Source organism: Myotis myotis, unplaced genomic scaffold (genome assembly GCF_014108235.1).
Source record: "Myotis myotis isolate mMyoMyo1 unplaced genomic scaffold, mMyoMyo1.p scaffold_m19_p_3, whole genome shotgun sequence".
NCBI classification, from domain to species: Eukaryota; Metazoa; Chordata; class Mammalia; order Chiroptera; family Vespertilionidae; genus Myotis; species Myotis myotis.
The window spans coordinates 208,188,662-208,203,182 of record NW_023416335.1 but is presented as its reverse complement, the minus strand read 5'-3'; the positions used below and the strand labels follow the sequence as shown (position 1 = coordinate 208,203,182).

Below are 14,521 nucleotides of genomic sequence, written 5' to 3'. Positions count from 1 at the left end.
TCAGTGCTAAAAGTCTAAAAAAAAATCAACAAAACCCCCACTCCCTCCTGCCAGCTCCGAGCGCCTAATTAGGTAGGTAATTTTGCTGTAAAGCGAGCACTTCTGTCCTGACACCACCCCAGGGGGAGGAGAGTCGCTGCACCCGGTTCCCAGGTGTCATCCGGGGAGAGGGACTCGGGTGCAGCCAGGCTGGGGTGGGGCTGCAGGGCGGACATTCACTCTTGGGGCACTGTGAGCCCCACTTAGTCCTGCTGAGGAGCCTCCTTCCCCCCCCCCACCCCCACCCCCGTTCCCCTGGATCCCAGGAGAGGCCCAGAGACCCAGGCGAGCCAACCCCGGACGCCATCCCCCGGCCACCATGACTGGCTTGGGATGGGCATGTGACCCCAGGTAGACCCAGCCCTTGAGCCAGCACTGCAGGGAAGAGGCGCCTCCCTGGCTAAGCCACCGCCTGGAAACCCGGAGGCGCTAATGGCCATCTTGCCTCTGCGGTGGCCTGAGAATTTTGCCAACACAAAGGAAGGCTGAGGCCAGAGCGGCAGAGTGGCAGGATCCTGACCATATGGTCCGACCACTCCCTGCAGCTGTACCCGGACCCCGCACCCGCCCTCTGCGCTTCCCGTCCTGTGAGCCAGTCCATTCCCTCTGGGACTTGGGGCCCGTGTGCACTGGCTTCTGTCACAGCAACCCAGAGTCCTGGCCGATTCACAGGGTCTCCGAGCACTCGCTCTGCGCCCCGCTTCCCGTGGTGGGACCAGGCGCCACTGAGGTGAGGAAGCGAGGCTCAGAAAGCTCCAGGTCACATGCCAGGGAGTGGGGGGTTCAGGGGCTCTGTGGGACACCCCCCACACACACACACCTCATCAGCCATCAGGCCAGACCTTTTCTGGCTCCTGAGCACCCCCCAGATGGCCAGTAAGCACAGCACAGATGGCAGCACACGGGATAGGGCCAGCATGGGGCAGTGTGTCCCAGTGGTTAGAGCCTGGGTTCCCATCCCAGCTCTGCTGCTAGTGCACCGCGTGACCTCGGACGAGTCACCAAACTGACCTCACGGGGGTGTGGGAGGAGGAAAGTGTTCCTTTATGGATTCAGCGCTTAGAACCGAGCCTGGCACAAGTCAGAGCCAAACAGTGTCAGCTAGTTTAAGGCACAGCCTCGTCCACTGCCTTGGGTCCTGTTTGCTCACGAATCACAGGACGCCCGCCTCAGCCCTTCCCTGGACCCACCTCCTGCCAGAGAGCCAGGCAGAAGGCCTCTGGAAGCTCCCTGGCACAACCCCAGCACTGCCCACCACTCGCCCTGCATCCAAGGGACACCCAAACGTCTCCAACTCCCAGAGAGTGCCATGCTGCTTCCAGCCTACACAACCCAGAGTCCTGGCTGACTCACAGAGCTCTACCTGGACTGCCCTTCCCAGGTTTCCAGATCCCACCCGGGGCAGAGCTGAGCTCTCCTGCCTGTGCCCCCCGTGCCTCTATTGGGGCACCCCTGGCTCTGAGGCCTGCTCTGTCACCGCCCGGTTCCGCAGAGCCAGGGCTAGCTCACTGTCCCTGCTGGGTCCCTAGCATCCAGCCCAGGGCTCCCCACGCCAGCTTGTCAAACAAATGACTTGAAGGCCTGGATCGGCGGGGGGACGGGGGGGAATGCTTGGAGCTAACAAGAAACATCAATGACTGAGATTGAACATCTTTCCAGGAAATACCCCTCCCTGGAGATGATTTCTGTGTGTTGCTGATAAAAATAGGGTGTTTCCTCAATCTTTTCAAGGGGCCCATGGGGCCTTTCTTAAAGTGTAGTTTAAGATGTAGCTCATGGGAAGGAAGCTGAGATGCTGGAAACAGCGGATCATCTGTCAGGAGGAAGTTCTGTGCTGACTCAGGCTGGTAACTAGACCACCAGCCCACACCACTCTCCCCATACCTAGCGCTCAGTAGGTGTTCAGTGGAGGGAGAAGGGGAGGGGGGGGGGGGAGGACATAATGGAGAGTGAAAATCCGAGGGCAATAACATTAACTTTGGCCAGGACTTATTGATGGATCAATTTCACCCATCTATCCTCACAGGAATCCTAAGAGACCAGAAGAACAGGGGTTATTCAGCCCACGTGACTGATAAAGAAAATGATGCTGAAACCAACTCAGGTCAAGTTCGGAGTCAAGGGGGAATCCGGGGTTACAAAGCCGAAGGGAGGGCTGCACAGAAAAAACCCAAGCTGGCAGGAACCAGGGCAGCTCCGGGGACCGCGCGGCAGGAGACCCTGGACCCTCTGCAAGGCTCATCTCAGGTGGCCACGCTCCAGAGCCAGACAAAACACGGGCTGACCAGTTAGGCTTGAACTTCAGATAAATGGCAATCTATGATTTTTTAGACCCTGTCCCAAATATACCTCCTGTCTACCTCCCTTACAATTTAGCTTCATTTTGTCAGAGTCTTGGCACCACCACAAGGTAGAGACCCTCTGAGCTCCGTCTACCAAAGCCTGGGAGACATGTCCCTCTCCCAGGACCTCCTCGCTCAGGGCTGGTGAGGCCGCCCAGGTCCCCAGGGCAGATCTGGTAGAATATTGTGGCCTCTGAACTAGCCCAACCCTCACGCTGTGAGGCAGTGTGGGCTCCGGGGCAGTTGTACCGAGCACATGGGAGATCTGCCTCGCGCAGGCGCTGGGACCTGGGGCAGGCTGCTCGCCTCTCTGAGCCTCCAATTCCTCTCTGCAAAATGGGACTACCAACCCCAAATCCTCGGGACGGTGAGGATGGTGAGGATGTAAGAGCGCCCGGCCCAGTTGGCAAACACGAGTTCTGGTAAACCACCTAAAGCAGCGGTTCTCAACCTGTGGGTCGCCACCCCTTTGGCGGTTGAATGACCTTTTCACAGGTGCCGCCGAAGACCATCCTGCATATCAGATATTTACATTACGATTCATAACAGTAGCAACATGACAGTTATGAAGTAGCAACGAAAATAATTTCATGGTTGGGTCACAACATGAGGAACTGTATTTAAAGGGCCAGAAGGTTGAGAACCACTGAGTCCTAAAGGATATGGTGTCTGCCTGGTGGAGGTCCTTTCTCTGCTCTCAGGCTAAGAGCCCTGGACTTGCCAAGCCGACCCTCCCCACTCCCAGGCCACGTGGAGTGGACACGCCTGACCTCCGACCCACCGAGTGCTGCTGTGGGGCTGGATCTAGGTCTGGCCAAAGTGCTGCCTCCAGGCTGTGGTGATTGGCTCAGAGATGAGCATGTGACCCACACCAGCCCAGCCACGCCAAGCAGGGTCAAGTCCGCACTCGCTGGGAGCGGCTGGGGAAGGAGAGAGGGTTTTGCGTTGAACCTGAGGGAGTGGGCTGTGGACCCCGCGGCTGCCCGGCCGCTTCCCACCGAGAGGAAAGCTGCCAGAGATGGAGGTGGGCACAGAGGAATGAGCAGTCGTGGGATGGGAGGACACACTGACGGGTGATGCATTCCAGGATTCTGGATCAAGCAGGCCCTGAAGTGAGGGACCCCGCGGCTTTCGGTTTGGCGGATTCCCGTCCCATATAACTGAGAGAGCCCTGCTGATTCGTGAGCCACTGGTGGCTGGCGCGTCAACTTGTGGCCTGAGAATGTCTGGTGACTAACCCCCCTCCCTCATGGCATCTAGCATCCTGTTTCCATAGAAACGGACCTGAGCAGTGATCACCACTCTCTCTCCCACTCAACTCCATATTCAAATGAGACATCATCTACACCAAGGTTCCCACTGGAACCTTCCCAGGGCCACACCCACCCAATGGTCAGTTCAGCTCAAGACAATGGCCCCAGACACTCTCCCCCCAGCTCTGCGATGCCTGGACACACAGATATGAAACAAGCATGTCATGGAGCCTCCTTCTCCAGGCTGGCCAGGGGGAGGACTCCAGGAGGAGGCCTCAGGCTTGGCCCTGCCCTCGGAGCACCCGGTCCTTGGAGCAGACAAACCTGCAGAACCCAGGATACATAAGTCTGTAAAGTCAGTGCCACGACCTGAAGGGGGCCTGGGCCTGCTGGCACACGGATGGTTCCCTGACCCACGGATAATGCCCAGAAGGGAGGCTGGCTGCAGCGGCTTCGGGAAACAGCCCTGGTGATGACCCTCTGATGCCATAACCACAATCAGGTCTGCTGGCAGACACAGCCCTCTGTGGAGCTTGCACCGGTCGGTATTAGACTTTAGATTTCTCAACAGATCATACACCCTGCTTCATCGGAGTGCTGAAGGTCCGGACCAGAGCCTGTAGACATGGTAGGGCCACAGCTTTGGTCTAAAACAGACAAAGAAATGAAGGCCCTGGGAGAGGGATGTAGCAGACTTTGAGAGTTGCCCACCCATGTGCATTCTCTTCTTCTAATCTTGCCTGGCCCCAGAGAACAATTCTTGGTTGATTTAGCCAAATTCAATGGTGTTTCCTATTTCCCTAGCTTCCCTTGCAGCTAAGGATGGACACAAGATCCAGTTCTGGCCACGTGTGCTGGGATGGGGGAAAGATCTAGGAAAGAAAACGTCGTTTTCCTGATCCAACTGGACAGGTGCGGCTGGCAGGTCCCTGTCTCCCTGTCTCCCTGCCTTCGATGCAGACATGATGCCCACAGCTTCAGCAGCCACCTTGTGACCATGAAGAAAGACCTAAAAAAAATCACAAGAACACCCCAGGGACATCACCAGTAACCACTGACCTCAAAACTTCATGTGATATCAGAGAAAACACTCCAGAATTTGCTCGAGCCACTGTTGGCTGGACGTTAGAGTTACTTGCAGCCAAACGCATCCCTGACACCTACACCGCCTGTGAGTTACACAGAACCAGGACTCGAGTCCAGCCCATGGAGCCCAGCTTCCTGCATCCAACTCCTGCTGTGCCCCTTACCAGCCCGTGACCTTGAGCAAGTCACTCCGTGCCCCTGTGCCTCTGTGAAATGGAACTTTCCAGAGTCCCTCCCACGCAGAGGCGGCTGAAAGATTAGACCAGATAATGCACAGCATCAGTCCACAGTAAGTGCACGGCAATCAGCAGACGCTCTGATTTCCATCACACCCCTGAACGATGCCTGAGAGGATTCAATTCCCTTTGCTTTTTAAAGTCCCACTGATGGGGCACTTTGGACAAAAGGAACTCTCAGCAAGCAACCGCAGAGGGGTCGTGCCTGCCTGATCTTTTTTGAAAGCGCTAGCCCAGGGCCAGGGGATCATTCTTATTGACGTTTTCTTTCCCAGGGGCCTGGAAGAGGCAGGGTGGGAAACTGCGCGCGGAGAAGATGGTTCGGGAGTGTGATAAAACCCAACCCGCCCTCTCCTTCCCACCCCCCGGCCAGGTGCGGAGTGACTGACATCACTGCTGTTTGTGCTGAGATGATTAATAATAGAAAATCTCATGAGGAGTCCCACCGTTCTGTTCACAAAGTACATCTACTTGTCATGAAAATTAATTTAGATCCCGGATGCAGATCAGGAAAGGAGCCCTCCGCACGCCTCTCCTCCTCGCGCTCCCAGGGAGGGCTCTGGACGGTCACACGAGCAGGAGCACCTGCGCAGGCCACCTGGGCGTGTGGCTGCCATGCCGGTTCCCAGGCCCTGCCGTGTCTGCTGGGTCTGGATCCCTGGGTTGAGGCCCAGGAATCTATATTTTAACATGTGCCCCAGTATGTTTGTTGTTCCTTGAATTTTAAGGAGCACTGAGTCGGGGTGCAAGGCTGTGCACGTGTTTGAGGATTGGGGGTGGGGGGCCGCCCTTCCCCAGGCTGCTCGCACATGTCCCTCAGCTGCTCCATTCCGTGCTTTCACTGTCGCAGTCGGAAGCTGTAAAAGGCTCTCAAAGTCAGAGCAGCTCCTGTCCCCTCAGTCCTCTAAGGGGGGGCCGTGCCAGCCGTGCCCTGGGCAAGGCTCCGCCTCAGCCTCACGCGGGAGCGGTCCCCGCAGCCGGCCCTCCAGTCCTGGCTCGCCCTAGAGACGCGGCAGTGGAATTCCTAGGGAAGTTTCTACTATGAAGGTGCCCAGGCCCCTCCCCACAGCTGGCAGTGGCCATTTCCTGGTCTCGGTCAGGGGAGGCGGCAGAATTGGCAGCAGGATGCAGCAAAGGAGATATGCAGGTAAAGAATATCTCAAGCTCAACAAGAATGTCATTGACTATTTCATGGCCTCCTAACGGACAAAGACAGGAAAGCGTGGCTCAAAGAAGACAGCGAGGTGGGCTCCGCTGCTAACTATTGTTCCGTGATTTCCAGGGCTTTGTCACACACCGGCAGAGGTGCCCCAGGGCCTGCTGTCCTGGGCTGGCCAGCGCAGGAAGTGCAGGTAATGAGTCAGGTCTCCTAGTGATCATTGTAAGATGAATGTAATAGCAATAAATGCTAAGTCTGATATTTGGCTTTTTAAAACATCAACTGTATTTAGTTGGTTCCGGGGTGGGAGAGACCTGGGCCACTCAGCAGGTCCCCACAGTCCGACCTGACACTGGGGCAAAGGCAGCCCATTCTCGTGTCATCACTGGGAGGCCGGGGTCCTGCTCCCCGCCAGGCACCGAGACTGCCGTGGTGAGGCCTGCTCCCCTGTCCGGTGACGAACGGGGGGACGTGCTGGGACATTTCACGTGGAGAACAGGAGACTCGGGGAGGAAGGGAGCCGCCTTCCGAATTCTGAAGGACAGTCGTGGGTCTGCCAGGGACGCCCCTGCCCGCAGGCTCCAGGCCCCCCTGTGGGATCAGGTCCCTGCCCCCCTCTCTGGCTTCATTCCTCAGCACCCACCTACCCCTGGGGACCCTGGGCTCTAACCCTGTGCTTCGGCTCTCCCTCCTCTTCCTCAAGCAGTCCCCCTGGCCCTCTGAATGTTGTCCCCTCCACCTGCGAGGCCCTGGCCCCGTCCTCTGCTTGCTTACCCCCAGGCCTCTCTACCCCATGAGGGGAGGATGTGCTGACACCCCTGCCTAAATCAGGCTCCTTCTCCACGCCCTCACGAGTCTCTCTACTCGTTTGCGACAGCATTGATCCCACTTTAGAACTTATTTAGAATTTTATTACCTGTTTTACATCCGTTTTCTTTTTTAAAAAGATTTTTTATTGATTTTTAGAGAAAGGAAGGGAGAAGGAGCGGGAGAGAAACATCGATGTGGTAGCGAGACATCGATCAGCTGCCTCCTGCATGCCCCCTACCGGGGGATCGAGCCAGCAACCCTGAGATGTGCCCTGACCTGGAGGGAAACAGGCAACCTTTCAGTGCAGGGGAGGGTGCCAGCCAGCCGAGCCGCCCGGCCAGGTTCCATGCATTTTCTAAACCGTGAGCTCCATGAGGTCTCAGCGGCCTCAGGCTTCTCCCCGATGCCCAGCATGAGGCCTGGGTCAGTAAATGCGGGTTCTGCCTTGAATCCGCAAATGAATGGCTCCATTGGGTGGGAGCTACAGGAAGACAGCGTTGAGCTCAGTGAAAATCCACTTTCCAACACTCCCGCTGCCCCAGTGTGGAAGCGGCGCGGTGAGGCAGGTCCCGCAGCGCAGCAGGGAAGCAGGGCCACCCGGACGGATGGACGGACGGACGGATGGACGTGGAGATGGAGGCTCTGACCTCTAAGGGACCTTCTCGTGCGGAGGTTCCGTCTCCTCCGCAGCCTGAAGGAGGAGCCAGTAATTTGGGGATGGGGAGGAGCAGGAAGGAAGAACACAACCTCAGAATGTCAGGCCTGTCACTCGGGGAAACAACATTTATAGCACGAGCCTGGCTGGGACCGCGGGGGATGGGCGGGCAGCTGTGGGGAAAGGCCTGGGTGGGAGCAGAAGAGGGGGGCTGGACTCTGGAGCCCGGGGCTGCTGGCTCCTCATCCCCCCCTTCGCCCACACACAAAGGACGGCGAGGACCTTGAGGGCAGGGCGAGGTCGGAGTCCTCTGAATCCCCAGCACCCCACACGCGGGTCTCCGTTCTTCCTGCCCCCAGCCGGGACCACCCACATCATCTGGGGGGCCTGATGCTAAAAAAAAAAGGCAGGCCCCCCTTTGCTCAAAATACACAAAGAATCTTTAAATGACAGCAGCATTGCATCAAACCAAGCACAGGACCCTCTGCAACCCCACATGTGCCCCGCACCCCCGGGGAGGATGCTGGGCTGTGGACCCCGCCTTCCCGAGGACCAAGAACAGAGATCCAAGAGGAACCTCACCACAGTGCTGAAGCCAGGCCGGGTCTTGGTGTATAACTGTGAGCAGACACGGGGTCACTAAGCAATAGAGAAGCCAGAAGGGCGGGAGTGGGAGGCGAGGGTGGCAGGAGTGGGGGGCAGTGCGTGGAGCCAGCAGGACAGATGACTTCCTTGAAACAGGAGTTAAGAAAAATTCTCCTAAACCTGGGAAATCGGGCAACGGGAGGGCAATATTTCCCGCACGCGACGTCGTTTGGGAGCCTTAACAGACTCCTCTGAGGATGATTCCGTTAGGGGAGCATACGTTTCACTCCCCATTTACCGTTAGGTGAAGGTCTGGCTGCTGTGGATTTACATATTAACGTGTGGATTTAGTAGTGATTTCTTCCCAACAAAGAAGAAATGACTCCACAGGCTACGGTTTTGCGCCCGGAGTTGTTACTGACCAGCTCTGATTGTGAGCGAGCGCGCTCAGCCCGCCTTTCTCCGGCGCCGCCCCGTCCGTCTTCCTAACTGCTGATCCCGTCCTGCAGGCTCCCCGCTCATGAGCTGAATAGACCCCGATGCCTCCTCCTCCTGAGATGGAGTGAGGGTCGTTGCTTAAAACTATTTGGAAACGACGCCCTGCCTTCGGGATCAGGAGAGGATTTCCAAGGAGATTCGAGGGAAACGGCATCCATAAACAAGAACAGGCCCAAGCTGCCCTGGATAATAAGCACAGAGCGGGAAGCGGTCTTGGGAATTAACGAGACGCAGAGGAGATGAACCGTGGGTGGGGGTGGGGGGGGGGTGGGCGTGGAGAACATGGTCAGTGATGGAGAAGATGGAGGCCAGGAATTCCCTCCTCGCACAGAGGAAATCTGCGAGGGGAAGGGGGCCGATGTGGCGAACAGACGGAGGGAAGGACCCATCGCGTGGGAAAATCAGGAGGGACCGGAAGAGAAAGGACGATGATCGAAGAGGAAATCGAAGGGTTTCCCTCCCCTGGAGTTCCGGAAGGTCCCACGGGAGCCTCTTCACCAAGGCCCGGCCCAGCGAGATGTCTGAACCGAAGGTGAGGAGAAGCCCTGCGGGCCTCCAGCGAGGAAGACGCGGCCGGCTGCCCAGAAGGAGAGGCAGGCCCGTCCGGGCACCCCTCGCCCAGCGGAGAGCAAACGGCACTGCGTGCGGGTTCTGAGCGACGGAAGTGTCAGAGCAACACAGACAAAAACCACCCTCACTCACCAAGGTCAACGGAAAACACGTGTGCAGAGGCAAGGCTGAAAAATGACACCACTCAAATACCCGTTCTTTAAATTAGAGAGAAAACCACACACGCACACGCACACGCACACACACATGCACGCACACATACACACACGCACACATACACACACGCACACATACACACATGTGCACACACATGCACACACACACACACACCCCAACTTAAGGAGACCCTGGGCCACATCAGAATGGGGATGAGACGAGGAACTTGGCAAAGGGAGGCGTGGCTCCCAGGAAACCCATGAACCCAGCATGAGTGAGTCCCAGGGAGGTCTACACCACTCTGATCACGTGGCGGCGAAACTGAACACGGTCTTAGAAAGGTGCCTCGAAGAGGCGTGACATTTCCTTGAACACGAGTGGACACGTCCTCTCGCTTCAGAACTTATCTGTGGAATTCCACACAGACAGTGGTACTGACTCCCTCACAGCCACATGCCTGTCTGCCCTCCCTGCCTCTTCTCGCTGGCATCACGCACATGCATGTGCACACACACATGCTCTCACATGCGATGACGCCCACACAGGCCTCCAGCCTTTTCCCCTCCCCCTTGTCACTTCTGCCCCAGGGCCCCCTTGCTGGGCATGGCTGACGCCTGCCTGTCCTTCGGCTCCCGCGCCACTCCCCTGGGAAAGTCCTCGAGCCCTGAGTCCTGAGCCCCGAGCCTGGCTCAGAGATGCGCTCAGAAAACCACAGCACCTGCCGGGCTGGTGGCTCTGTGGATTGAGCATCGTCCCATAGACCAAGAGGTCCCAGGTTCGATTCCTGATCAGGGCATACGCTCAGGCTGTGGGCTCAATCCCCAGTAGGAGTAGTGCAGGAGGCAGTCAATCCATGTGTCTCTCTCATTGATGTTTCTCTCTCTCTCTCCCTCTCCCTAACTCTCTATGTAAAAATCAATAAAAAAAAATTTTTTTTTAAAGAAAGCCACAGCGCTTTGCCCAGAGCCTCATCTGTGTGCGTGACACGTTCCCATGTAGCATTGACTGCCTCTCCCCAGACGGGAGCTGGGAAGGTGGAGGCCTGTGTCCGGGTGTGCTGTCCTCCATGCCCCTCTGTCCTTCACAGTCCCCCAGCGCAGACACGGGGAGCTCGCCCTCCCCTGGGGGTCGGAGGGATGCGCCTGGCTGGGCCCAGGAAAGCAGGAGCCAGGCCCAGAGCGGAATCAGACACAGGCACTGCAAGAGGCCACGCTGGGACCTGGCCTCTGACTGCAGCTTCTGTCTTGGTAGAAACAGTCACAGTTTGGAGTCAGTGCGTGACTCTGCTTCTCTCTGACTTGCTGAGTGATCGAAGGGTAATCATACTGCAGCAGCTAACATTTACTGGGTGCTCATTCTGACGCAGCTACTCTTATCATCCCCATTTTACAGACAAGGAAACTGAGGTTCAAAGAGGGTACCTGGCTTCCTCAAGGTCAGGCAGTTCATGTGAAACAGACCCCGTAGCCACTGACAGTGCAGGCGGACACACGACTTCCCGGCGAGGGAGGAAGGGGTGTCTGTCGGCCCCAACATTACCACGCGGCTTCGCCATTGTCACCAGGATGCCCCACAGGTTATTGGAACTCCGTCTGGCAAGCACCAGAGGCACTACCTACCCAGCCATGACGATGAAGAAGTCCAGTCGGTTCCACGTGTCCCCAAGGTAGCACTTCTTGCCAAAAATGCCCAGGGCCACCATCTTGAGCACCATCTCCATGGCAAAGAAGATGAAGATGAAGTCGTCAAAGACCTGCAGGGTGGGAGGCGAGAAGTGAGGGACAGAGTGAGGTTCAGCGGCAGGACCCAGAGGTTGCAGCCACGGTGTGAGTCGGGGACACAGTCGTGGACACAGGGGGCAGAACGAGAACTCAGAGATCCTGTTCCAAAGCACTCATCTCACAGATGAGGAGACTGAGCCCAGAGGGAGGAATGAACTGCCCAGGGTAATGCGGCCCATTCTATTAGTTCCCTAAAACCAGGTATAATGACAAGGGACCCAGAAGGGGCTAGAACAAAGAGGCTCTTCTGAATAATTGCCAAGCTCTGGGCTATATACCTGACTTCCATTCTCTCTTCTAAGTCTCACAATGATCCCATGGAGAGTCCATTTGACAGATAAGGAAACTAAGGCTCAGAGAGGTTAAGCAACTAGCCTCAGGTCACACAGCAGGTGAGTGGCAGAACCAGAACAGACTCTCAGGTCTCTCTGACTCCAGAGCCCACAGGGAAGGAGCTCTCTCAGAACAGGCCTGACCCCGACACGAGGCGCAGGTCTCAGCGCTGCCTTCCTCTGCCCAGAAGGAGGCCCCAGATGGTCCCTGGTCATGGGCTCAGGTGAGAATACATTTCCTGGGGAACAAGGCCTGGGCGGGACTCCTCCTTCTAGGACAGACAAGGGCTGCAGTCAATTCAGCTCAACAAACGAGCACAGAACACCTACTGTGTGCAGGACAGAGGCCGGAGTCGCGGACACAGAGACGAGTCCTCAGTGAACTCGCCCCTGGTAGGGGAGCCAGCCCAGTACCCACTGAGGCTGGTCAGCAATAACTCCGCTCGGCTGAGGGGCTGTTACCCACCTGGACCCCCGACCCGCCCCTGGAGATGCTGATTCTGCAGGTGTGGGATGGGCCAGGGCTCAGGGTCTTTAACAAGGGCCCCAGGGGGCTCTGAGGCCCTGGGACCCACTGAGCCCTGTGGAACACAGGAGGCAGAGGGCAGTCCTGCCCAGGGGGATTCCCTCCCCAGGGAGCCCACTGAGTGCTTCCATGTGTAACATGGGCAGAACCCCAAGCCCTGCACCACGGTGCTCACACACCGCACGGGCCATGGAGGTACCGCGGTTAGCCCCACCGGGGCCCGAGGAGACGAGAGCAGGAGGGCACAGGAGGGACACGGGGGCCCGCGCGTGCAGGGCACCGAGGACCAGCTGTGGAGCTGCCCTTCCTCCCAGAGCCCTGGGGGTCATGGGCGGGCGTCCCGCAGAGGAGTGGTGGGGTCACTGCACACTGGGGAGACCAGGAGGAGGAGGTGGGGCCTGGACTTGGGTCAAAAGCCAGGAGATGAAGATGGTGAAGGAGAATGGGTGAAACCAGCCAGGCGTGAGGAAGAGGCGGCCAGTTTAGCAAGGAGAGGTAGTGGTGTGTGGCTTGGCTGTGCTTGGCTGTGCCTGGTGCTGGGGGGTTGGGGGAAGGGGGAGAGGCGAGAGCAGGACATTGTGGGTAAGTGGGTGTGGCATTGTGTGCAGGTGGGTGCAGGGTGGGGGTGGGGGCATCGTGGGGGGGTGGGGGGCATCGTGGGCAGGTGGGTGCAGGGTGGGGGTGGGGTGGGAGGCATCGTGGGCAGGTGGGTGCAGGGTGGGGAGGGGTGGGGCATCATGGGCAGGTGGGTGCAGGGTGGGTGCAGGGTGGGGAGGGGTGGGGCATCATGGGCAGGTGGGTGCAGGGTGGGGAGGGGTGGGGCATCATGGGCAGGTGGGTGCAGGGTGGGTGCAGGGTGGGGAGGGGTGGGGCATCATGGGCAGGTGGGTGCAGGGTGGGTGCAGGGTGGGGAGGGGTGGGGCAGGGCGGGGCAGGCCACCTCACCTGCAGGATCTTGCAGCGCTCGGACAGGCAGTCCATGTCGTCGCACGGCTGGTACATGCCGAGGGTCACGCAGTTCAGCAGGATGACCAGCATGCTGACACATTCGAACCACGTGCACAGAGTCAAGGACAAGTCAGTGGGGACGTGGCCATGGGGCCGAGTGCTCCCCGGAACGTAACGCCCCCCCTCCTCAGGCATACCCCCCACTCCTGTTCTTCCCCTCTCCCGCTCCTTCCCTGCCCGAGTTCTCAAAAGACCTTGGAGCCAGCCTCCCCCCTCACAACAGACATGCCCACACGTGCCAAACCCACCAGAGAACCCAAGCCCCACCGAGCCACCCCTGCCCGGACCCCCACCTACCCCCTCGCCCCAGCCTCAGAGTTCCCAGGAAGGAGGAGGCCCCTGGGCTTGGCTGGCAGCCATCTCTGACCTATCCGGGCATCTCCACCTCTGACCACCTCCCTCTGACTGTCACTGCCTCCCTCCCCCCGCCCCGCCCCTTGGCCACCTCTCCCCTCCCCTGACCCATGCCCCCTCCACCTCTGCCCAAGGCCTGATCTGGAGCCTGCAGAGGCCGGTCCAGTGTGGCTGAGACTGGCTGGGCACCTCAGTCACTCTCTCCTCACCTGCGGTCGGATTAGAGCTCATCTCCAGGCTCTGGGGTATCCGTACCCAGGGCTCCCGGCCCCTGCACCCAGCGAGGTGGGGCCCAGCCCAGGTAGGGAAGCCTCCTGTGGCCAAGGGAGTAGGGAGCATCCTTCACCCAGCCCTGGGCGGGGCCTACACCCCAGGGGACAGGGTTTGGCGTTCACAGCTGACAGTGACGGGCACCTAGTAAATGTCTGTTGCATAAATAAGTAAATCTCTCTGGGCCCTGCCCACGAGGACACCCTGTGATTCTTCAGTGTCTCCGCTCACTCCATCTCCCAGCCTTGCTCCAGGCTCGGAGGTAGCCACACCAGCCTGACCCTCAGCCGGATCCCACCCAAGGGGCGCTGAGCACCTCTTGCCTGATGGGAAACTGACTTGGTTTCCTTGGTAACAGCCTCCCTCCAACCCCGGGGGCCCTGGCTCACCTTGGGATGCTGCCTTCCCTCTTCCTCCGCTCAGACCCTCCTTGCCCCAGCCCTGCTCCTTCCTGCCCGCCCCATCCCGCTGCCATTCTCCCGCCACAGCCTGTAATTAATTTCAGTCGCTGCCAGGGCCCCTTCTAGCCTGAGCAGCGCTCCAGCACAGCTTCATCATTAATTAACTTTTCTAAAGTTCAAACGTTCTAATTACCCATCCCCCAAGCTTTCCCCCCTGCCTGTCGCGCTCTCTCGCCTTCAGCCTCCTCCTAGGCTCCCTCTGCCCTTCCTGCCAGTTTCAAGTTCAACATGCACTTAACAGGGGTCTCCCAGGAGCCTGGTACCCCCACTTCTTCCTCAGGACCCTGAGCCCATTGTACAGATGGGAAAAACTGAGACCCGAGGGGCCTCTCCTGCATCACACAGCTGGGAAGTATGAGGGCTGCGATTCACACAGGCCTGCTGGCCTCCAAGGCCCGTG

The 14,521-nt window shown here is 58.5% G+C and overlaps 1 protein-coding gene across 1 annotated transcript in view; it reads right to left on the bottom strand.

The window, feature by feature from the left end:
* The window catches only part of CACNA1I (calcium voltage-gated channel subunit alpha1 I), an 85,666-nt gene that overhangs the window by 56,555 nt on the left and 14,590 nt on the right, over positions 1–14,521 (bottom strand). Inside the window, exons 2-3 of the mRNA XM_036301364.1 lie at positions 12,974–13,085; positions 11,009–11,142 (exon numbers count right to left, since the gene is read on the bottom strand). Coding sequence (XP_036157257.1) covers positions 11,009–11,142; positions 12,974–13,085 — 246 coding nt within the window. The remainder of the gene's footprint in view (positions 1–11,008; positions 11,143–12,973; positions 13,086–14,521) is intronic.